At 34.7% G+C, this 23,005-nt stretch overlaps 2 protein-coding genes across 11 annotated transcripts in view; one reads left to right on the top strand and one right to left on the bottom strand.

The window, feature by feature from the left end:
• Positions 1-463: 463 nt before the first annotated feature.
• LOC106151060 (homogentisate 1,2-dioxygenase) lies at positions 464-13,217 on the bottom strand. 2 transcript variants are annotated; one of them, XR_015331965.1, is made up of 16 exons: positions 13,050-13,217; positions 11,617-11,694; positions 8,618-8,706; positions 8,173-8,278; positions 7,915-7,974; positions 7,442-7,533; positions 7,058-7,092; positions 6,855-6,934; positions 6,337-6,436; positions 5,859-5,977; positions 5,598-5,702; positions 5,006-5,132; positions 4,506-4,558; positions 4,106-4,256; positions 3,348-3,487; positions 464-2,313 (listed from the first exon to the last, which is right to left on the bottom strand). XR_015331965.1 is itself a non-coding variant. In XM_013524142.3 (16 exons), the coding sequence occupies exons 1-16, from the start codon at positions 13,101-13,103 to the stop codon at positions 2,223-2,225; spliced, it is 1,458 nt and encodes a 485-aa protein (XP_013379596.2). In that variant the 5' UTR covers positions 13,104-13,217; the 3' UTR covers positions 464-2,222. The 2 variants fall into 2 exon arrangements, 1 of the variants encoding a protein (XP_013379596.2); XM_013524142.3 differs by having other exon boundaries at positions 4,128-4,256.
• The window catches only part of LOC106179634 (mitogen-activated protein kinase kinase kinase 15-like), a 46,733-nt gene continuing 36,870 nt past the window's right edge, over positions 13,143-23,005 (top strand). For 8 of the 9 annotated variants that reach the window (XM_087001400.1, XM_087001405.1, XM_087001403.1 and 5 more), the window contains exons 1-3: positions 17,427-17,618; positions 18,239-18,366; positions 21,492-21,714. In XM_087001400.1, coding sequence (XP_086857526.1) covers positions 17,586-17,618; positions 18,239-18,366; positions 21,492-21,714 — 384 coding nt within the window. In that variant the 5' untranslated portion in view covers positions 17,427-17,585. Of the gene's footprint in view, positions 13,317-17,426; positions 17,619-18,238; positions 18,367-21,491; positions 21,715-23,005 lie in introns of those variants that run through there. The other variant, XM_087001402.1, reaches the window with a different exon arrangement.

Below are 23,005 nucleotides of genomic sequence, written 5' to 3'. Positions count from 1 at the left end.
TAGGCGTCTGTCCCGCCTACTAAAAGCTGTAAGGGGGTAATTAACTATGGTGCGCGCTCGGCTGACTGCAATTTAGCGTGAACCCCCAGGGAGTTAGGTCGATCTAAATCTTAATCTCTGGATCGTTCTGAATCTCTGGGAATGCACCCTAAAACGGATGCTTCATTCTTTTCAAACAGTTAAATCAAAACCTTGCTCAAAATATGCATGCATGGATATTGATACAATAAAACCAAGGAGTTCCAACTCCTTGGGAATTCGCCCTGTAAAATAACAACTTAAAATTGTACCGTTTTTAGACAAATTGGGGAGAATAGGTCTTTTTTGTTATTGTTTAGATTTACTTTTCAAATTTTGTTTCAGTCAAAGCGTATATCAGACATTTTTTTGGCAAAACTCCATATCTGCACCCATGGCTACTTGCTTTAACAAAAATTTTAAAAAGGTGAATTAAACAGAAACATACATTTAAAACATACTTTACTTCCGTTTCATTGTAATAAAACACAGAGCAAAAACAATTTTCATAATACGCTTTAATAAAATCGATAAAACTCAACTGCACCATTATAGGCATTAACAAAAAATATCAGCCCATGATCCAATAAGACACTATAGTTAATAGTCAAATATTTAACCACTTCCAAAACAAGAACTGCAGAATGATAAAAACTCATTCAAAACAAGTATGTCATTACTTTGAAGTTATTTGGCTTTTACTACTGCATCCTGTAGAACCTATTTATATTTCCAATGTTTTCTTCAAAAATATATTTATAGAATGATTTAAAGTCAAAACGAGAACAAGTTTCATAATACGCTTTAATAAAATGATAAAACTCAACTGCACCATTCTAGGCATTAACCATAGGTATCAGCCCATGATCCAACAAGACACCACAGTTAATAAAGTCAGCATACATGACTTACAAAACCACTTCCAAAACAAAAAACTGCAGAATGATAAAAACTCTCATAAAAGACATGTATGCCATTACTTACAAGTGATTTGGTTTTTACTACTGCAAGGTAAAAGGTAAAAGGTATTTATGCATCCCATTTTTTTTTCAAAAAATATTTTTATAGAATGCGTAAGATAAAACCCATTCAATAACACTGTGCAACTTGAGTTATTAAAGACAATTTAAATAAAATACACTTCAAGTCCTACATGTGCCTTAATACTCTTGTGCTAGACACCATATGACCTCTTCAGTAATAATATAACATAAAAACATGCATACACCATACGCATTTTGCATTGTATCTATTATATCTGTAATACTTACTTTAAAATAATTTGTTCCCTTCTCCAATTACAACAATATCTCACCAAACCTATTTCACGTTCACTTTAATATCATGTGGATAACTGGCTTAAAATCATATCATACACATACACACACATATATATAACCAAGCTGCCTTATGAAATCCCAATAATATAATGTTGTACAAATAAAAGATGCCTATTCAACCAATCCACAATTTGATAAGAATGTTTTGCAAAGGAAAGGTTGACACATCAATTGTTTTCTTAATAAAAATAATAATAATAATGAGTAAATACATAAATTTGAAAACAGGTTTGTGCACTTGACTAACATCAAAAAATTGCATCAATTGTAAATTGGTCACACGTGTGCAGTTTTCATCAGACAAGGAAGACTGAGATCACAAAAAAAAAAAAACTCTTCAAAAACATACTTAAATACAGATCCTTTGTTATTTTAAAAATGTTAAGAAATCATCCAGATATATGAAAAAGTGAAAAAAAAAAACAAAAAAACTCTCTGTACAGCCCCGTTGGTGTTAACTAGGAAATGTTTCAGAGTCCTAATTTTACCTTTTTTTTTTTAATAAACCAAACTGTCAAGATCTTTGGGGGGGGGGGGGGGGGGGGGTGTCCTTACTCCAACTTCCATTAAAAAAAATCTGCCAATCTAAAATTATTTTGTAAGAAAATAGCATGGCTTTAAACCTTCTGAACAAAAAAGCCAAACTCTGCATCTGGAGAATAGAAATGACAAATAAAATGAGGAAGCAGGTGGATATACAATTATGATGAAAAAAAAGAAACTTCTTATTAAATCTGTCCTCAAATGTAGACGTCTACAGTGCCCCCGAATATTCCATTTTATAAGCAAAAGTGTCATTTTCAGCAGCAGCTCTAATGTTCCACGAGCCGTCACTCCACCACCTTCATTTCCTTCCAGCTTCTATTAAAAAGAGTATGTCTTACTTGGAGTCACTGTAGAACCGACTACACCCCTTGATGGCATTTTTTTTGGTGTCTCTCCATCAGCTGTCTCTCTAATGAAAAAAAAAATACTACTAATCACAATTTGATTAAATCATGATAGAAATAACCTCAAACTCCAATCATTATTTTTGGATAAAGTATCAACTCATTTTTGGAAAAAGTATATCAAATTATGTGTTATCAGGTAAGGCTTACAAAAACAGGTCTGGGCAAATAAGAACCTAATTACTCAGATCAAGTATATCCAGGGGCATAAATATCTCTGGGAAAAATTGAAGACCCTGAATTGCAGACTTCCCATCATTCTTCGTTATCATAAAGTCTATTTAAGGCAGAGATCTCTATTCAGCTATGATTCAAGTTAAAAATATTCTGACTGAAATATCATATCAATTTAACAGTACTAATATATATATATATATATATATATATATATATATATATATATATATATATATATATATAAGTGCACCATTTATCAGCAATAAGAATAATAGGAAAAAGTCGCAGTTTTGAGACCTCATCAGATGTCAGTTATCAAACTGTACAGATGGTTATTGTGGCAAAAACCAGTTCAGCTGTAAATGAATAATAGTGAGCACATCCGACTCTCAGGTAATGCATGTCTAACACAATCCTTGCCAGAGTCATGGAACACAAACCACATTCAGCCTGTTTTTCAAAAAATATATATTTTTTTATTTCAGAAAGGAATTGCAGTGTATATACTTCCTTTATTCCGAGCTATACAATATTTGTTTAAATCATTCTGAATGGTGTCATATCCAGATCTGCCAAGCTGTCAGAAGTAATGTCCATCTCATATCATTAATTTCCACTGTTTTTTTTATTGGTGTACATCCTAAAATTCTTAGTGAACTTTCATCCAGGTTGAAATTTCATCGTTGCTATTTGTGCAGGACCCAATGAGGAAGCAATATGGTAATAAAAAAGGCTGTTACCAGTAGTAATTGATAAGAAAACATTTTCAAAGTTGATGAAGGCAAAGACACAAGTCATTACACACCACACAAACCACAAACATATGCTAAAAACATTGAACGGAATAAATAAAATAAATTACCCTTCCATTTTCCTCTTGTTTGGATTGAAATGTTTCTTCAGGCCTTCCCAGCACTTGTAGTATTTGTGGTCCACTTTCTGGCACTTCTCATTGCCCCATTTTGTAACCTGCATGCTCAGGGAACTCTCAAACATGAATGACTGGAAAACAGAAATAGACAGCAGAGCTGACAAATATACAGATACTTAACAGAAAGATTAATTCCACTTGCCCTATGGACAGACAGTAATCAGAATATATGACGACACACACAGTGTCTGTATAAAATAAGAAAAAAGCATTTGCAGTGTCATTCTTTCTCAATATGTGTGACATGCCTTAAACTTGGATGAATCTTTGATGAAGACATATTCTACAAAAGATTGAAAAAAAAATTTTCTATCTACTACTTTAATATAAAAATACAGAAGAAGATAATGTCTTATAATATTATCAAAATATCTTGGAGTATAATTTCTCCATGAGCTACAGTCCAATACCGATGACAAAATGCACACATTAATGTAACTTAACTATGCATATCTTATATGAATTCATTTTGTAAAATTATGAGACACAGTATGTATTACCATAATGTTGAAAGATGATTGTTTTGCAGCATCCCTAATGTGATTGTAAACTATGCCTGATTATATTAGTACTCATCTGCTCTGGAAAATGTATTAGTGTGCATTGGTGTGTGTGTGTGTGTGTGTGTGTGCGTGCGTGCGTGCGTGCGTGCATGCATGTGTACGCATGTGTTAGTGACAACCGGCCACCTTGAGAGGCACCCAGTAATACCATGGTTCCATCAGCCACTCTCTGTGGCTTCAATTTGGCATTGGAGGCCTTCTCAAAGCATTCCGCATCTGGACCATGTGGGGTCATCATACTGTGGAGGCTGGCACCTCCTGGAAGGAAACCTTCCTCCTGGAAAAAAAAACCTTAATAACAGTTTTCTAATGTAGAAATATTGGATTACCTTCTCTACACTGCTTTTCTCTGTAGCATGCTTCTGGGTAGAAACTTTTAAAGAGTTTTATTTCAGCTTATGCATAGTTTTTTTTCATGAAATACTGAAATTATTCTGCACTGTCTAATTTCTTCTTAATATCATGAATACACACATGCATGCACACACATGCACACACATGCACAAACACACTAACAACAACATACCTTGGCCTCGTAGTTGCCATAGATCAAACCCATAAATTCACTCATACAATTTCCTGCAATGAAAAAAAAAATACAATTTCAATTAAAAGATCACATTTTATAATGTTATCTCTTAATATTACCTAATGATCTCTTGAAAACAGTAAAATTTTGATGAACTTATTAAATTTTTTTCTAGTAAATTGTTTAAAGCAGTGCAAATACCCACTATTCTTCAGTTATAAAAAGAACAGTACAAACTACATTGTACATCATGCACTGCAAAGTATACTGGAAGGTGAGAAAAAACTTTTTGACTGGGGCAACTGAAATCCATAAGATTTGAAAACCGTTTTAATGAATGCATAAATTGATGTTGACAAGAGGCATAAGGTGAAAGCACCAAAAGTGTGATCAAAATCTGCTTTATTAGGATTTCCTGCCAATAACTTGCCCCTTTAGCTTAAGGACATAATTTTTCAAGTTAAAAAACAAATACATTCTATGTAGAATAATCTTACTGTGATAGTATGGAGGTCTGAACGTATTCTCAGCCACACCCCAGCGTGGAGGAAATATAACAAAGTCAGCAATGGCCACCCCTGGCTTCATGGACTGGCAGGTCAACACAGTGAAGATGGAAGGGTCCTACCGTTATAACAATAACAGACAGTATAACTAATCCATGGAAATAAATGACATGCATAGAAAAAAACAACAAGAGTACAATTTGTTTTGCTTTGAAATCTAAATACTCTAAATATATATAAACAATATGTGTATGTAAAACCAAAGAATTGCATTTTAACCAGATACATGTGTTGCTAATTCATATCACAGGTTGGTTTGGAATTGTTTTATTATTAAGAATATGAGTATCCATTCTCAAACATTTTTCTCTTCTTTAAAACATTCTAAATATTGCAAAACAAGAAAAAGAGTAAGGGGGAAAAGACAGTTACACCTTATCTGAACTTTTTTGAACCATGGACTAAATTTGTTGGAATTAGAGTGTCAAAAAGATCAACAGAAAAAGTGTCACTAAATTAGAAAAAACTGTGGACCAGCCAAAAATTAAAAAATCTTCTTCTGACCCTGTACATAAACACTTACCACATGATCAAAAGAGACAGTGTTGATGGTATTGAATTTACTCAAGTCGTACTTATATGGAGCAAAGTTCCCATGCCAGGCAACAACATCAAATGGAGAGTGATCCTAAAAGGACAAAACGAATCTTTTCAATTGTCCATCTTACTTCAGTCAATCATATCACTCAAACCCATGAAATATAAAGAATAAGAACTGGTTAAGAAGCTTTTAAAAAAGCACAATGTCCAGTGCAACAAAAATATAAAACACTGTTGTTCTGACCTGTTTGGCAGCAAAGAGACATCCCTGGAACTTGCTGATGACAGTGAAGTCACATTCTCTGTCCTCGTACCAAGCCACGGGGGTCTGGAAGTCCCTGGGATTGGCAAGACCATTAGCACCTTAAATCAATACAAACAAATAGCATATCAGTAAGTCAGCATACATATATTGGTATAGTATGGTAATGGCCAAATGATAAATATATTTGAATTTGTGCATAGGCAATGAATTTTATTAACCATTTCAGCCTAACAAAAGTTTTACATAGTTAAGGAGTGATAAATGTAAGGATTATATTAGACAGCTCAACTCGACATATTGAAAGCTTAAACAGCTCATGTCAAGATTTAACATCACCAAGTCTAATTAGGACCAAAAAAGGCTCGCCTTAAAAGCCATCCAGAATGCTCTTTGTTAATGAGTGTGTGGTCTTAACACAACTTCTAACAAAAATCTGGATAACAAAATGATATCTCACCAATTGGTCCCAAATTTGGCAGAGCAAAAGAGCCATCAAACACTTCTAACATGTATCCTCTGGTTTCTCCCTCCACGGCTACACTAAAGCGAACTCCTTGCTGCAACACCAAATACTTGTATTTATTTATTTATATATGACACCACTGGGACCAGCAGAGACAAGAAAAAAGGGACAAAGAAAGAAATGTAACCATATATTATTGAGCATTTTGCCCTTCTGTACTTTAATTTTATGCCCTGTTTCTAGTGGGTGAACCTAACTTAGAATTATCCATCCCAGCAGGTCTTTTAATCTTGGAAGTTGATCTAAGCATAGTCAAACCCCCTTCTGAAATGGGTCATAAAAAAAGAGGGACTCATTTTTCAGTCAAGAGTGAGTCTCTACAGATGAAAGATATGGTCACTTTTACATGCAAATGCCTCAAAGACCCCCTTCCCCCAAATCATGAAAGCATAAATTAACAGCTATATAACATAATCATAAGAATGATATAATTTTGGTTGCATCTGAATTACCTGAATAACACAAATTTCATTTGGATGGACATGCATCATTCCAAATTCAGTAGTAATCAGCAGTGGACCCTGTTGTGGAACTACAGAAATAAAAAACAATAGTTTTATTGTCTAATATGTTTATATTATTCACCCATGGATAAAAATCTGCCCTTGAAAACATACATAGACATCCTGAGAATTATCATAGTTGTAATACTAACCTATCAACATTTCACCGTCAGAGTTGTAAAAACATCTGTAAAGAAAACAAAAAAAGTTTTAAATAACTTGTCTGATGGAACAAACACAATTGTAGAGTAAACCATTTAAATCTTATCAGAAATTTATACCTACCTTTGTAATAATTTTACAAAAAAAAGTTATTAAATAATTGATTGACCTATTTATCAATTTATCAATAATGCCTTAATGTGTTATTTATTGGTAATATTTATGCAAAATCTTGGAATATCCTTAAAACTGATTCAGAGATGACCTTTCACAATTTGCACTTATTTTTCACCTTTATCTAATATCATGTTGCAATGGATAACATAATTCATTCCAAAGAATATCCATTTCCAACTTCCCTTCAAGCTGCTCACCTGTTTGTCATGGAGGCATTGCAAGCAAAGATATGAACTCCACACCCATGCCTTGCCCTGGCATCACCAGCACCACACACTGTGGCCAGGCCCTGGAAACAGTTTCCTTTATACATAATATATCTGAATATGTTAACAATATCTAAGGAGCAGTTTTTTCACACACACACACACACACACACACACACACACACACACACACACACACACACACACACACACACACACACACACACACACACACACACACACACACACACACACACACGGGACAAACCAAAAATTCTGAACATTTACTTCAAGCATGTCATTCTTGATAGTTGCTTTACCTAAAGTTATTTTCACATAACATGAACAGTTTAAATAATTGAAGAAAACATTTCATCATCCTGACTTTGACTTGCAAGGTGAAAATAAGTTAACTTATATTATGCATTTCTTTCTTGACACTCGGAGACATGCATCATTCCTACCTCAACAAAATCAACCTTCTTTCCATTTTTGTTGGGAATATCAAATGGTTTCCATCTCAGCTGAAAAAAGGTCAATGGCATAATTTTTAAAACAGGTGAAGTACCTTGAACTAAAAAAATTTTTCTAGCTTGCTTGAGATGTTAAATCTTCCTAAATTGTGAGTGATGAAAAATTCTGAATTAATTTCTACTCACAATTATGAGTTGTTTAGGAACTTTGAAGCATAATTTTAAGTTGAAATACAAACTTTCTCAAACCTGGTTGGGATTGGGATGTGTATCAGTCCAATTATTAGTGAAATTTCCTGGTTCCATAAGTTCAAAAGGTTTGTGCATTACTGAAGGCCTAATGCGATACAGCCAACTAAAACAGAGCAAATGTGCTTAATACATGGAACTTATAGATTGGCAAAAATATAATAAATAAATAAATAAATAAATAAATAAATAAATAAATAAATAAACCAAAAATGGAGAAATCAACTTCCATGAATTGCACCAATATTTAAGCTGAAGGTCAAAGCTTGATTAATAAGAATTTTAATAGGTGGCCATTTGGAAAAAGATAATTTCCGATTTGAAAAGTAGGTACTAGGTGATTTACATTGAAGTTAAACATACTATGGTGTCCTATCTTCAAATCTCCTATTATTCTGCTTGCCTTTACAAAAATCATGCCAAAGTCTATCTTATATTTAATTACCTTCTTTTATTTGAATCTCTGGGAGCTGTAAAGGCACTTCCAGACAGCTGCTCAGCATATAATCCATAGTTACATTTTTGGGGGTTATTCTGAAAAAAAAAATCAATAGACAACCAATATAAGTAAAAACACTGTCTTATTCATTCCTATAAAATTCAATGAAAAACATGTTAAGTAGTGATTGTACTCTAGGGATTTTAAATAGATATGATAAAGCTAGACAAAAACATGAGCTTATTCATAAAACTGAACAGTGAGCTGCATTTTATATCATTTATATTTGGACTCACTAATACATCAAGACTCATTATTAATAAAACCATTAACCTATGTTAGTTATATACAGACTAAAAAAACCTAGATATTCAAGTTCTATACATTGTTGATTAAGATTCCAAATCACAGTCTAGTGACGTTATAGGCTCCACATGAGAGATGCGCGTGCAGCTCAGCGTCATTCATTGCGCGGTTTCTCAGCGAAGCGAATGCAGATTTACAAGCTGCATGAAACTAATATTTCTGCAGTGTTTTGAGCTCTTTGAGTGCTAAAGCATGTCTGCTGACATACTGTTAATACAGTGATATGTGGTTATCAGTTGCATATAGGCTGAATAATCAACTAACCAAATATGTATCATGGAAACCTGATCGGTTTGCTATGACAACGGATACCTTGTCTATTGACTGGTCACAGATGAATGCTTATGCATTTCCACTTTTTTCTTTAATAGGAAAGATGTTAAGCAAGATTGAGTTTGATCAAGTGGATAGTATCCTAGTGGTAGTGCCTTATTGGACAACTCAAGTATGGTTTTCAAAATTGAGCCATCTGTTAATATCCTGTCCTTTTTTACTTCCCAGGAATCAAGAATTGCTGTGGCACCCACACAAAAACATGGACAATCTTCCAAAGTTACAGCTTATGGCTTGTGTATTGTCAGGGAAAGTTGTGAAGACATGGCATTTTTGCCAACAGGTGTCAAATTGGTCATGTCCTCATGGAGAGATACAACTGTCAAGCAATATGAATCTTCCATTTCCAGATGGATTCAATATTGTAGTGAGAGGAACATTATACCTTGTTACCAAATGTAACTGATGTTGTATTTTTTTTAGCCCATTGCTTTGATATGGGCCTTGGATATTCTGCTCTAAATACAGCAAGATCAGCACTTTCAACTTTTATTTTGGTGGATAAGTGTCCAGCAGTTGCTCATCCTCACGTGGTCAGACTGATGAGAGGAGTTTTTACTTCTAGACCTGCATTACCAAGGAACAATGTAATATGTGACACAAGTTTGCTTTTGAATTACCTCAAAAAACTTTCACCTGTGAAAAAACTTAATCTTTTACAACTGAGCAAGAAAGCATTGACATTGACTATGTTATTGACAGGTCAAAGAATACAATCGTTGCATCTTATTGATATTCGTAACATCACAATTAATAAGTCTAAAGTCACATTTAGATTTGGTGATTAAAGGGATAATAACTCTTTGTATGAGATCTATATTTCACAATAAAAACATTGTGAATAACTCATAGAAATATAATATATTCTGTTTTACAACAAAAACGGCAGTTATAGCTATTATTCTGATATCTAAGCTTGTCTTTAGACCACGTGACCTCCATTGATGGCTATACTAAGTTAAAATCTCTTAAGAGATTTTAACAAAAAACCAAACTTTTTAGAAAAAAACCAGGGACTAACTTTGAATGCAAAAATGGATTCATTAACCATTGGTAAGTATGGGAAAATTGTTGGTTACTCCAGGAAAATTCATTTTTTGGCCGAAATGAAGAGTTATTATCCCTTTAACTGAAGCGGTCAAGTCCAGGTCACCATATTCCTGAAATAACAGTGACAGCATATGCACCAAACAATTATGTTTATGTACTGTCTTAATGGAATACATGGACAGAGTCAAACATTTAAGAGGAAATATCACAAGATTGTTTTTAACATCTGTAAAGCCATGTAAGGCAGCAGCCAAATCTACCATATCTGGATGGATTAAGCAAACTATGAATATGGCTGGTATAGACAATTCTGACATGGAGATATTTACTCCACACAGCACACGTAGTGCAGCATCTTCACAAGCAAAACTTGCTGAAGTGCCATTAGACACTATTTTGAAGACGGCAGGATGGTCTAAAGATTGCACATTTGCTAAATATTACGATACAGAAATAACTCAACAGGGCCAGTTTGCAGATGCTATTTTGTCTGGCACTGGTGTCTGACATGGACATTCAGATTTACAGGGAGCTGTTTTATGAACTGTTTATTTGATTTTACTTTTTAAGCTGCAATTTGTGCAGTTACAGTTGTTACCTGCAAATTGTGCAGATGGAGTTCTTTTGAACATTTAATTATGCTGTTTATAACTGCAGCTTCTGCACTTAGAGTTGTTTCCTGCAAATTGTGCAGATGAATTTCTCTTTTGCATCGAATATGCTGAACATTTACAAGTTGTTTGATAAACAAGTTCATTGTTCTTTGCAGTTAATACATGTTGATTTAAACACATAGTGTTTGTGCCTTTATTTGCTGGTTTCAAAAAACTTTGTAAGGTGTTGTGTCTGGACCACACTTTGAACGTCTCATGTGGAGCCTATTATGCCACTAGACGGTGATGTGGAATTAGAGGGTTAAATAAACTTACTTACCGTAGGTAAGTGATATTTTACCTGGATTCCACATCATCGTGGGTGACAGAATAGGGTTCACATCCCATCCTGGGACATTTCCCTTCCCGTGAACCATTCTGTCACTCTGTGGTCCACACTACAACTACTTTGAAATATGACGCTGCGTGCGCATCTCTCATGTGAACCCTATTCTGTCACCAACGATGACGTGGAATCCAGGTCAAATATCGCTCACCTACGGTAAGTTCATTAACCCTCTAATTAATTAAGTAAGAAATTATTTGATTTTGTACTCTTACAAAACCCTGTCATTGTTTGAGATACTTCAAAACAAGATTTACCTGGCCTTCAGGTAAGGCACCTGCACATCTGGGATCTTCAGACGTAAACTCATTTCCAAACCCAGTCATATACTTCAGCTGCAACAAATGAAATATGCTGTAGGTGCATTGTATTACAGGAGCTGTAAATATATTTAACAAAAAACAAATCCGATTAATTTTTTTTTATTATTTTATCCTGGGGGATCTGACCAAATAGCACACCAGAGGGGGTGATAGGTAGTCATGCCTGTCACAACCTCATTCCCAGATGAAGTCTGACTGCAAGTAGATGAAATATTGGATGGTAAGATCAGACAGTAGCTATAGACAAAAGAATCTTCACAAGTCTATTACAATAATATAGCTAACTGTTCTACAGGACATTATGGAGTTCTAGTGTCAAATTATTGCTGCTATAGCCAACAAAAACTGTCACCAAATATTTAAAATTAAAATAGTGTAATTTACATGTATATAAATACCACAGTTTCATTACATCCCCCCCCTCCCCGAAAAAAGTACCACATATATTTTTATCTTACTTTCCGTGCCTACAGACTCAAGGGGGGGAGGGGGGGGGGGGGAAGAGGGAGGAAGAGAAAAGTTGGTCCAATTTCAGTCCAATTTTAAGCCTTTTTTCCTTTTGTTTGAGAGATAATTCTTAGTTGTTTTGGCATGCCAATTTTATTGTGCTAGAAACTTGTACTAATAATTCAAATACGTTACATGGCATTTAATTTTGAATTAGGAGATAAATTAAAAGAGTAAATCACCAATATTTACATCTTATCAATTTTAATTGGTAATGGATTTTCTTCAAAATTTAATATATCTCCATTTAATAATCTGCCTTTTGTATTGTGTGCAAGACACATTTATCATTCTATTTGGAAAGCATTTCTTCAGTTTTACAAGTGTATTTTATTATATTGGAGTCTCTTGAAACCATGTCAAAAACTCGCTCTTGATATTGCCCTAGTTAGTGGTCTCATACTGGGACAAATATCATTTGTCTTTCGTTTCACATAAAAATGTAACGTTAATGTGTTGACATTCCATCATGCGCGCGATCCAAGACAAAATAAACATTTTCGCAAATCGTGATAGTATCCGATTTTATGAATCACTTAAAAAGTATTAACGTCTCCGTAAAAATCAGTAAATTGCAAGTGTGTGTCTTTGTATATATTTGTGCGTAAAAGAGATCCCCAGAGCCACGAAGATCCTGCAACATGTGCATGCCAAACAACCAATCAAAACTCGTTATTTGAGACACACCTCTGTCTTAATTAGTTTTTTTTTTACCCAAAGTTAACCACCCGTAAAACACCAACAACTATCATAAGTTACTTGTGGTAGAACCGAAATTTCCTACCATGTAAGCAGATTTTTGCTTATCTTTTCAGTAAGGTGACAAACATGACAAACGTGGACATAAACAAAAAACGCACCTTTAACTTATCCGCCATCTTTGATGGTCTGTAGTCTCTAGCATCCGAGACCATCTTGTGAGATCAAAAAGCATCAAACTCGAATGCAGGAAACATTTCTTCGGTTTTACAAGTGTATTTTTATTATATTGGAGATTTTACATGAAATCTTGAAATATCTTTAAAATTGACCTGGAGATGACCTTCCGCGATTAACTCCAGAGGAACGGCCGATGTGCAAATTCTTGCAATAACATTCGTTGATTTTCTTGTTCAGAGACAGAAAAGGTAAGAATCGTTTAGTGTGAGAGCAAAATAACTCTTCCCTGTTAACGTGACCTAGAATTTTTGTTGATTGCATTCTTGCAAGTAGTAGTAGCATGCTTTGTATGTGTCTGGTGTTATCCGAACTTGCTGGGCTGAAAGTAGGTCACGAGCTTGATTATGCTAGGGACGAAAAGACCGCGGGTACTTGGACCTTACCGACACTTTGACAGGTGTCTTTGATGCTTTATAAGTTTATTTTATACTTTTGTCTATGCGGCTATGGATGCACAGTGTACATTTTTGTGTTCGTCTTATTTGATATTTTAATGTAAACGAATAATCACTGATATCTTATTATATATGTCAACGATAAATATTTTGACTTTTGTCTTATTAAAACGTATTTGAAAAATATCAGAGAGTCGTATTTTTATGTCTAAGTACCTGCAGAGCTACTTATATTTCCCAATTAAGACTTTATAAATGGCAAAATCCCTCAAATAAATGTTTTCATCTGAAATGTTTGGACGTCTACATGTATGGTGATCTAAATGTAGAGGGTATGACCAGACGTATACAGTTGAACAGCCCCAACTTTATTATTTATTAATAAATGGAATTAATAAAACATTATTTCCAAGATGTGAGATGTGCTACACAAAAATTCTTGAGCAGATGTTTTTTTCTCAATATATATAGATTTGATTTAAATTATTGTTTTTCTTTTTATCAAGAGCTTATAAAATACAGAGCTAATGAAACTCTTCTCTCACTTATATAGATTTGGCTTGAAAATCACCTCGAGAATACCGTCAAGATAGCATGTAAAATGATTGAATTCATATATAAGCACAGGTCCCATTTATGGGATTTCAGAGAGAAAATTTTCTAGGGCTCTCAGCAATTTTCTAATGTCTAGCAATCATGACTATACTGAGTTCCAAACCCATAATTCCTGTATTGATAATTTTTTAGGATTTTTGGAATTTTGTCCTTATTATAGTACTTTAAGGGATGCAATATATTTTGGGGTATTAGTGAAGCCTATCACTAAGAAAGTGACAAATTAGCCTGCTGTATGCCTTCAATGATAGATGGCAGCAGGTTCATGCTACAGGTCAAATGTTGCAGCACATGTTAGGCACCTGACCTTGTATCATTGACCAATGTCCTAGATAAAATCTGTAAAGATGTGCTCTATGCTAACCACTTTTTGCAATGTAAATAGGTTACATGAGCTATTTAGAATTTGTTTTATCACACAAGGTCATTATCGCCTCTCTTGTGTCATGAGTCTGTTTGATATAAGATTTTTCATAGAATTTGACCATACTTATAATTACTTAACATCTAGATCCTCCTAGATGTTTTAATATTCTCACAGTATCATTTATGATTTTTAAAATTTATCTGATTATAATCAGAGTTGGATTTCATACTCCATAGTGGCCTGACTCATCTCTCTCTGTTGCTGTTAAATATAATGGGTGGAGTTGGGTGGAGGCAGGTTTTAATCACTATCTTGGCCTTGTAATCAGATCCAAAGAATTGTCTGAAATATCTGTTATTGTCTAAACAACAGAAGTAGGTTAACAAATTGAGTGGTAATAGGGCTGGTGTTTGGTACTTTGACCCTGAGTTTCTGAGTTAAGGCAGTCACCATTTCGCCCATGGGATTTAGATTGCAGTTAAACAGACCTTGAAATCCAGGGTGCTTATGCTTACTGTATATACACCTATGGTATTTTTAAGGTTGATGCTATTTTTGTACTAGTGTAATGTTTTTTAAAGTAATGCAGAAAAAGATGGTTTTTTGATTTATGGTAATCAGACTGTGGAGGTTTGAAAAGATAATATTGATGTAAGAGAGGGGATGAAATTTTCCTGTCAAACCATCAAATAAATATAGACTGAAACTAAGCCTAATTTTATTGGTTTACCACAATGGCTCCCTTTGGATGTTTTGTTTATTTGCTGGCCCAAGTTTACTGAACAGAGGTTTCAACTTTGCTGTTATTACTATCCTTTTAGGGGTCTTAACCAAGGTAAAGAAAAAACACAATTTTTGTAACTCCTATTGAAACAGCGAAACACTGCTTAAAAAATTGACTAACATTATTAGTGGCCTATTTTTAAAACTGATGTCTGATAAAACCACATTTCTGTAAGATGAATATTGTGGCTTGACCCATAGTTATATTAGCAAAAAAAAGTCTATGATATACGTCCATAAAACTGTTATTAGACTAATCTGCATCAATACATGTAGCTAGAACCCGTGCTGCCATTTAATTTAGATTGTGACTGATATGCATCTGTTGGGGAGGCACAGTGACAAGTGTACCTACTGACTTTTAGGTGGAGTTGATGTATATGAACTGCTTTTTGTTTAAAACAATAGTTGTCAAGGATTGTTTATTTTTGTCATTCTATACTGCTGCAACTAGCAATGTAGTTGAAGATAAGTATTTCAAATTAGCATGCAGTAGATCAAATATTATGCCAATGATAAGATTTTTTTGTCTGGAAAATTTTGTTAAAATAAAAAACAGTTTCTGGAAAGTAGGTGGAAGAAGATGGTTAACCATAGTGAAGAGGCATCTTACAATTATACTTCTCAGAGGAGGATAGCTCTTTATATTTGCACAGACGCTTGCTAGGCTGTTCACTGAACTTCAGATAACATGATAAAATATTGAGAATATTGAAAGCTTTACTAGTACATTTCCTTAAACCCCCTTTCACTGGATGGTATCCTTTCTTTGTCCTTTGTATGACCATGAAACTGACCTCACTGCGGTCGAAGAAAGGAGGCACAAGCATTGCTTTGGTTGCAAAATGAATGCCCAGTGATTAGCCAGTTGTCAGCACGTAAAGTATTTTTTTTACTCTCAAACAGGGCCGTACAACAGGACAATAAAAGGACATTGTCCAGTGTAAAGGGGGGGCGGGTTTACTGCATCCACACTTTCTTCTATTTATTTATTAGCCAAATAGCAGTTTAGTTAAATAGTTCATAAATATACAAAATGTTTTTTGCTATGTCAGTGATTAGCTAAAGGAGATCTTTTGAGATAAAGGTAATCATTTTTGTAGTTGACATCATGGATTGATACTGATAAGATGTAATTGAAGTATTCATCAAATAGGGGACTCATGAGTAAATACATATCAACATCACAGTAGCCAATAAAAGAATTCTCTAAACATTATTCCTATAATAAACCATAGTTAGAGCAGTAACTGAGTATTTGAATAGATCTCTTGGATCATAAGTTTCGTCTTTTGTGTTGGGACAAAAATGGAATATGATCCTGACAGTGAAGATGCAGGTTATTTGACAAAATTTCTTATTTTTCAAAGGCAGTTTCCTGAAGTAGATGGATAAGAATATATAAGTGAATTAGTTAAGTAATATATATTTATGATATATGTTTAAAATAGTTCAGATATTAAAAAACTGCAAACATGCAGAATCTTGTCCTGTATATGGAAGATATGCTTTATTGGGATGCTGTTTTTATTGACATCTTGTCTTAATATTCTTACTATTTTTCATAAAAAAACTGAAGATATATGCTTTATTGGGATGTTGTTTTTATTTGTAACAAATTATCTTAATATTCTTACTATTTTTTGTAAAAAAACGAAGTTCAAAAAGTTCAGTAGTTCTTGTTCTCTTTTAAAGGGACTGATTAAGTTGTGACAGGTACAGTAATCTCAAGGGATTACAAAGTCATTTTAACTATTACAATATATTAGAACTTCCTCTGGATGAAAACTGTGTGAAAAGCTGACGATTAATTGATGAGATTTTCAAGAAAAACCTGTGTGGCTACCCACAGTTCTTTTTGAAATAAGAGTGCTCTCTTACCCTTGTCACATAGAATCTAGTTCCTTTTTTAAAGACTGAAAAGATTATGAATGGCGTGGATGATACTATGGAATATGGAATTCTTAAATTATAAAATTATATCGGAAGACCATTAGTCTAACCATAGTTTTCATTATGATGGATTAATTTGTAGACAAAAAAAAGTACAGGGTAAATGTTGCCTTATTCTTTAACCTGTTATTTACAGTAAACTGCTTACCGCCCATCCTTCCACATTAACATGTGACCTCGATTCTGTGGGGGATGGAGGTCGCATGCTCATATATGCTCAACATAGCCATTGAGAACCTCAGTGAATCAACGTGATATGTGTTTTTCGAGCAATCTATGTTTTTTATGGAGGATTTGGTATTTGTGAATCAGCAAAACAGTGTAGTGGAGATGTATACATAAACATGGATACAAGGCAGATGATAGAACAAAGATGGGTAAAAAAAAGTTTAAATGTTGATTTATGTCATGTTAGCTGCACTGTGTTAAGGATATTATACAAAGCAGTATTGTGTAGTACTTAAGGACTTTAGGAGAATAGTACAGCAATTTATTTTGATCTTAGTTTTAGCAGAAGAATAGGGGGAAGTGCAAAGGCTGAATTAACATGTTAGCTCATGTTTTATGTCTTAGTAGTGTGTGTGTGTGTGTGTGTGTGTGTGTGTGTGTGTGTGTGTGTGTGTGTGTTTGAATGGTTTTTGGGAAACAAGTGTTAAAAAGTTTATTGAAATCAAATGTCCGTATAAATGCCACCTGGCTTGACAGCAAAGAGATATATAACAAGACTATTTTTATATCTGGTCTTTACATACCGAACAGACTACATTTTCATATTGCTGTACAGCTCTACTCAAGATCTGTGCACGTAGATCAGCTATACATTGTTTCCATCAGCTCCCAGACAATATACATATATAACCTACATACATCTTGTTTGCATATCTGTAGCCATCTTTTTGCTATACATCTTGCTCAGGTAGATGATTGCTGATCTCTTATATATAATTTGTGATATACATTGTTTAAAGTATGTCTTATGGTTTTATACTCTTTTCAGCTCTCAGGTGGCCTTTTTCCTAGCAGCAATGATGCCAAAATGAAGGTGGTATGCGTGATTGACCGCAGTCCGTCAGCTCCACCCATCAGGCAGAGAGTCTATGAAGAGATCGAGAAAGCATGTAAAAGGTAAATCATTTTGCATTATGCTCTGCATTCATGTGAAGGGCAGACTTTGTGCTGTGTTAAAAGCAGCTTTTGGCCTATTAAATTACATCTTTATGTATCAAAAGAATTGCTTATTTCATGTGCACTTTAACTTAAGTACTTATCCAGTAAAGGTATATCCTCTTATATCATTGATGTTATACAATGGATGTGGAGTGGCTATCTTCGTGACTGTCTGTTGTAATAAAGGCTTTCTTGGAATATGTTTGAGTAAAAGAAAATATTGTTGATTTGAAGAAGTCATTATCTTGTATAGTGCACAGAAAAGGTCTGCTGTCTTGATGAAAACAAAGTGAAACCTTATCTATTTTATATTGCTTTTAATTATAGACATAGTCTTTTTGTTGACAGAAACCCTTGTAAAAGTCATGAACATCATTATATTTTTATGTACATCCAATTACTTTTTTGTAGCAAGCAACCCTTTTTGCAGCTTCTTTATATATCAAAGATAAGCCATTGCTTTCCAATGCAAATAAGTCCGCTGGCTTTTAACTATAAGGACATTTGTTTGCCATATCTAGAAAGAAGATCATTTTGTGCATATAGCCATGCACATTTTATCACAGCCTTTCTTGTATGATGTGACCATACTGAAACATATATTGCTATACTGTTGACATCATGAATTCCCTGAACCAACCAAGGTGTTGTCTGAACATGCAATCTTGCAACACAGAAGAGCTTTGTTTATTATAACCTTGCAATTTTTTTTGCTTGGGGGGAAGAGTCTATACTTAAACCCTGTTTGTTGATCAGTCAGTTGGGCGGATCATCTGTCTCTAAATTTGAATTGGCTTTATGGTGGGGATTTTTTCTGCTAGGGTCCTGAAATTTGGTAGAGATGTTGGTCCTGGCCAATTCTAGTACACGTGCCCTGTAAAATGTTACTTGCACTTGGCTGTGACTGAAATCCACAGATGTTATACCAATGGGAAATGACCTAGTTCAGCATTGGTCTGTTGTTGGAAAGCTGCCTTCTGTCAATTTGCTGAAAAAATTCTGACTATTACAACTTCCTGCTTAAAAATTTCCTGGTTCCAAGTGAAAAAAAACTTTTAAATACTCTTTTTATAAACCGTATTTTCCCCACTTGTCTTAGATCAAGTGAAGGGAAATATTTATTTCATAAAGATATTTACTATAAAGTTTTATTTAACATAGCCACCATGGGTTTTACAATTGTATCTAGGCCCTAAAGGGATATGTTTGAAGCAAAATAATGAGAAAACTAAATCTTGTACTGGATCTTATGTTGAAATGGAAATCAAGAAAATTTGCTGTATGGTCCTACCCGCTTTACTTGTCTTTAAATTGAAGAAGTAACATATCACTGAGGCTCAAAGTCGAACCAGGCTAGGGTAAATTGTTTGTTCACTTACATTGTACTAAAATGTTGATAATAATGATAGTAATAATAATAAACAATAACAATAAATATCAGAGTGGCACCAACACGTGATAAATGATGAGGTATTGATAGATGCCAAGCTTTTCTTATACTCAAAGCAGTGATGCTCATCTCTTCTACACTATCCTATAAGCCAATTTGTCAGAAAAAATTGCCCATAGTGCCCCTGAGTATTTCGGCTGAAGGTTTTTTTAACTGTAGTCCATAATAGATCACCAATCTGCTAATACCTTTAATGATTTGTACACAGGTTGTATTATACAGCTGAAGTTTATTGTTTTGAGCTTGACTGCCAATCCAAGCGGCTTTCCTAAGGGATATATATTAGAATGTGATTTTTGTCAGTTCCAGTTGTCCACCTTCATTGCAATATATATATATATATATATTTTACATATATATATATATGTAAGAGCAGTTTCTCAGATTTCCGGAAGCCAGACAGAGCAGAATGGAGGAAGTAGTGGGTGGTGATGTTATCTAATTATATAAGAATCAAACATGTATTACATATTGGTAAAAAATTCCTGATGGAATGCATCACATACAGGATGCTTGTTGGTTTGGATAGTTTTGACAGGAAGGAAATTGGCCTGTAGTTTCTACGGCTTTGCTGCTGTCTTTGGAGATTGGTATGGGTCTTGCACATTTCCAGATGTCTGGAAATGTTTCAGGTCTTAGGGATAGATGCATGATGTATGTGATGGTGTTTGCTATTCCTGCTGCTGATAACTAAGCAGTTTATTGGTATCCCATGTAATCTCACTCACTGCCTTTTGTGCAAGTTTATTGATGGTACCTAGATATCAAATGTATTTTTAAAGCAGCCAGGGTTTAGATGGGGTGAAACAGGGGAAGGGGTTAGTAACAACATGGGAAAGTTGTGTCTTTTTGAAACCAGTTGATTTTGTAAACAAATGCTTAAGGTTTCTTTAAATTAAACCATTTACTGAATTGAGTCCAATTTTGTGACTAGGCACAACTTCATTATATAGTGGAAGTATGTTAATGACATCAGCAATGCTTTTTTTCCAACCCAGAGGCATCATGCTATAGCACTGAACATCAACCAATATTAGAGTAAGCCAGTACGTATTCTTAGCTCTTCCATGGAAGCTGTGGGTTAATTTGGTTTTGGAGAAAAATACCAAGAATTGCGTCAGTAGACCACAAATGTAGAATAACATAAATAGTTGCATCTGTGCCAAAGTTACTGGGAAGTAAATATTCAAAACATCACAATTTCCTTCAGTGTAAGTATTGAAAGTTGTACTTGATGCCCATTACTGCATATGTATCTGTAATATAGACATTAATACTGTTCTTATAAGGTGTAACTTTATCAAAATTAATGTCACACTTATTTGAAATACCATAGTTGAAGATTTCCTTGAAAATAAGATCATAATTCTAACACAGTTTGTGTATTTTGAAATTTTATTGTAATCAGTGATATGTGCGTGCGTGTGTGTGTGTGTGTGTGTGTGTGTGTGTGTGTGTGTGTGTGTGTGTGTGTGTGTGTGTGTGTGTGTGTGTGTGTGTGTGTGTGTGTGTGTGTGTGTATATAATAGATCAGTGCTGCAGTCATGGGATTGTACATCAAACAACTAAATTTAAGGATATTCAATATGCAAAAGTAACTTGCAATTCCAGATTGTTGGATTTAATTTTCTAGCTTTGATGCCACCATCCAGCACATCAGCTTTGAGAAGCTAGACTTTGGTGAGACCAGCGTGTTGGACAGTTTTTACAATGCAGACGTCAGCATCAGCGAGGCCTCAGTCCAAACCCAGCAGTCGGCCTTGTTCTACCACATCGGGGTGCGGGAGAGCATGGGCATGGATGATAACTTTATTCTCTTCCACGACACTGACCCAGAGCAGACATTAGCTCTTAAGGTAGGTTAAATGGAAATAGTATTTTACTCTAGTAAAGCACTTGTAACCCCATTGTAGGATTTTTAGCTGCTGATAGGCGAGAAGTTAAACATACATTGTGGTTCTCATTGAAGGTTGATTGCAAGTCAGTTGGTAGGATGGAAGAGATTTTGGTTCATGTAATTGTCTGAAAACATGATATTATGTATAGTTATATCAGTGGATGTTTCTGAGCATCCTTGTGATTAATGCAAATGGCACTTTCAGTACAGATCACCCAGAGTTTCAGAATGGTAATCACGGGGCCATATCAAACTCTAAACATCACACACTACACTCCAGGGCCCTGTAACTCAAAAGCATCGCACATTGCGATCGAGTATAAGCGTCTCGATTCCATAACTCGCCCATACTCGTCCCTTAGAATACATTGTAGTCTCTATGTGATATCGCTATTCGCAATATGCGATGCTTTCGAGTTACGAGGCCAAGTTCACCACCCTGGGTTTAAGAGTGTCTAATCAGGGGGGAATCAATTCACCCCGAGGATCTGGAGGTCTGCATTGTTTGCATACCTATCTCCCTGATTTCCAGACCTACTAGTAACCATTGGGCATATCTCCCTGAGTAGATATTAGAGCCTATTTGTGACTGACTTTTCCATACGCCTTGGGATGGGGTGGCAGGTCAGATAAACAGGCAAACTGATGTTTTCTATTTATGTACTCATGTCCTTGATGGGAGGTTAGTCCCAGAATTGAGGCCAAGAAGCTGAGGTGGTTAACATATATCTCTCTCTCTTTCTTTGTCTCTCTCTCTCTCTCTCTCTCTCTGAGATGTGAAATGTAGGTGTTCCTCATAAATGCATCCTCATGTTCAATTGTCAAATTTTTCTCTCTCTGAAAATAAACCTGGTTTGTTTTAAATAATAATGCTCTCCCATTTCTTCTGTTAGACTTCATGACAGTTGTGATTTGAGTAAATGTGTGTCATTATACCTTAATGCAGGATGAGTATTTATTGAACTTTTGAGACTGAGGGTGCACAGGTGTTATTGAGAGATTATATCATACCATTACCATGACTACTCGAGGTGAATACCTTTCCTCTGTATGTATCTTCTGATATGAGTAGTTGAGATTGAAATATATATTTTGTATTATCCACAGAGATAGGGGCTGGTAGGTGGGTAGGATTTGGGGCTTAACTCTCCAATTTTTGTTACTTTTTGCAACACTTCATTCATAAGCAGAGGAAACGGGCTGAGGTAAATCCCTATATCTTTATTTCTTTCAGACTGGTTAGCTCCTTC

This window comes from Lingula anatina, chromosome 1, assembly GCF_051362555.1.
Source record: "Lingula anatina isolate TDL-2025a chromosome 1, LinAna3.0, whole genome shotgun sequence".
Lineage (NCBI taxonomy): Eukaryota > Metazoa > Brachiopoda > Lingulata > Lingulida > Lingulidae > Lingula > Lingula anatina.
Note: the sequence above shows the minus strand (reverse complement) of the source record. Positions and strands in the feature narration are given on the sequence as shown.

What these genes read in the sequence shown, in the direction of transcription:
- LOC106151060 (XM_013524142.3), bottom strand. Translation starts at nt 13,103, where the DNA reads ATGGTCTCGGATGCTAGAGACTACAGACCATCAAAGATGGCGGATAAG. An exon ending in CTGTCTCTTTTGATCATGTG is followed by an intron (nt 5,133 to 5,597) that starts GTAAGTGTTTAT and finishes TTATAACGGTAG; the next exon opens with GACCCTTCCATCTTCACTGT. An exon ending in ATGGCAACTACGAGGCCAAG is followed by an intron (nt 4,257 to 4,505) that starts GTATGTTGTTGT and finishes TTTTTTTTCCAG; the next exon opens with GAGGAAGGTTTCCTTCCAGG.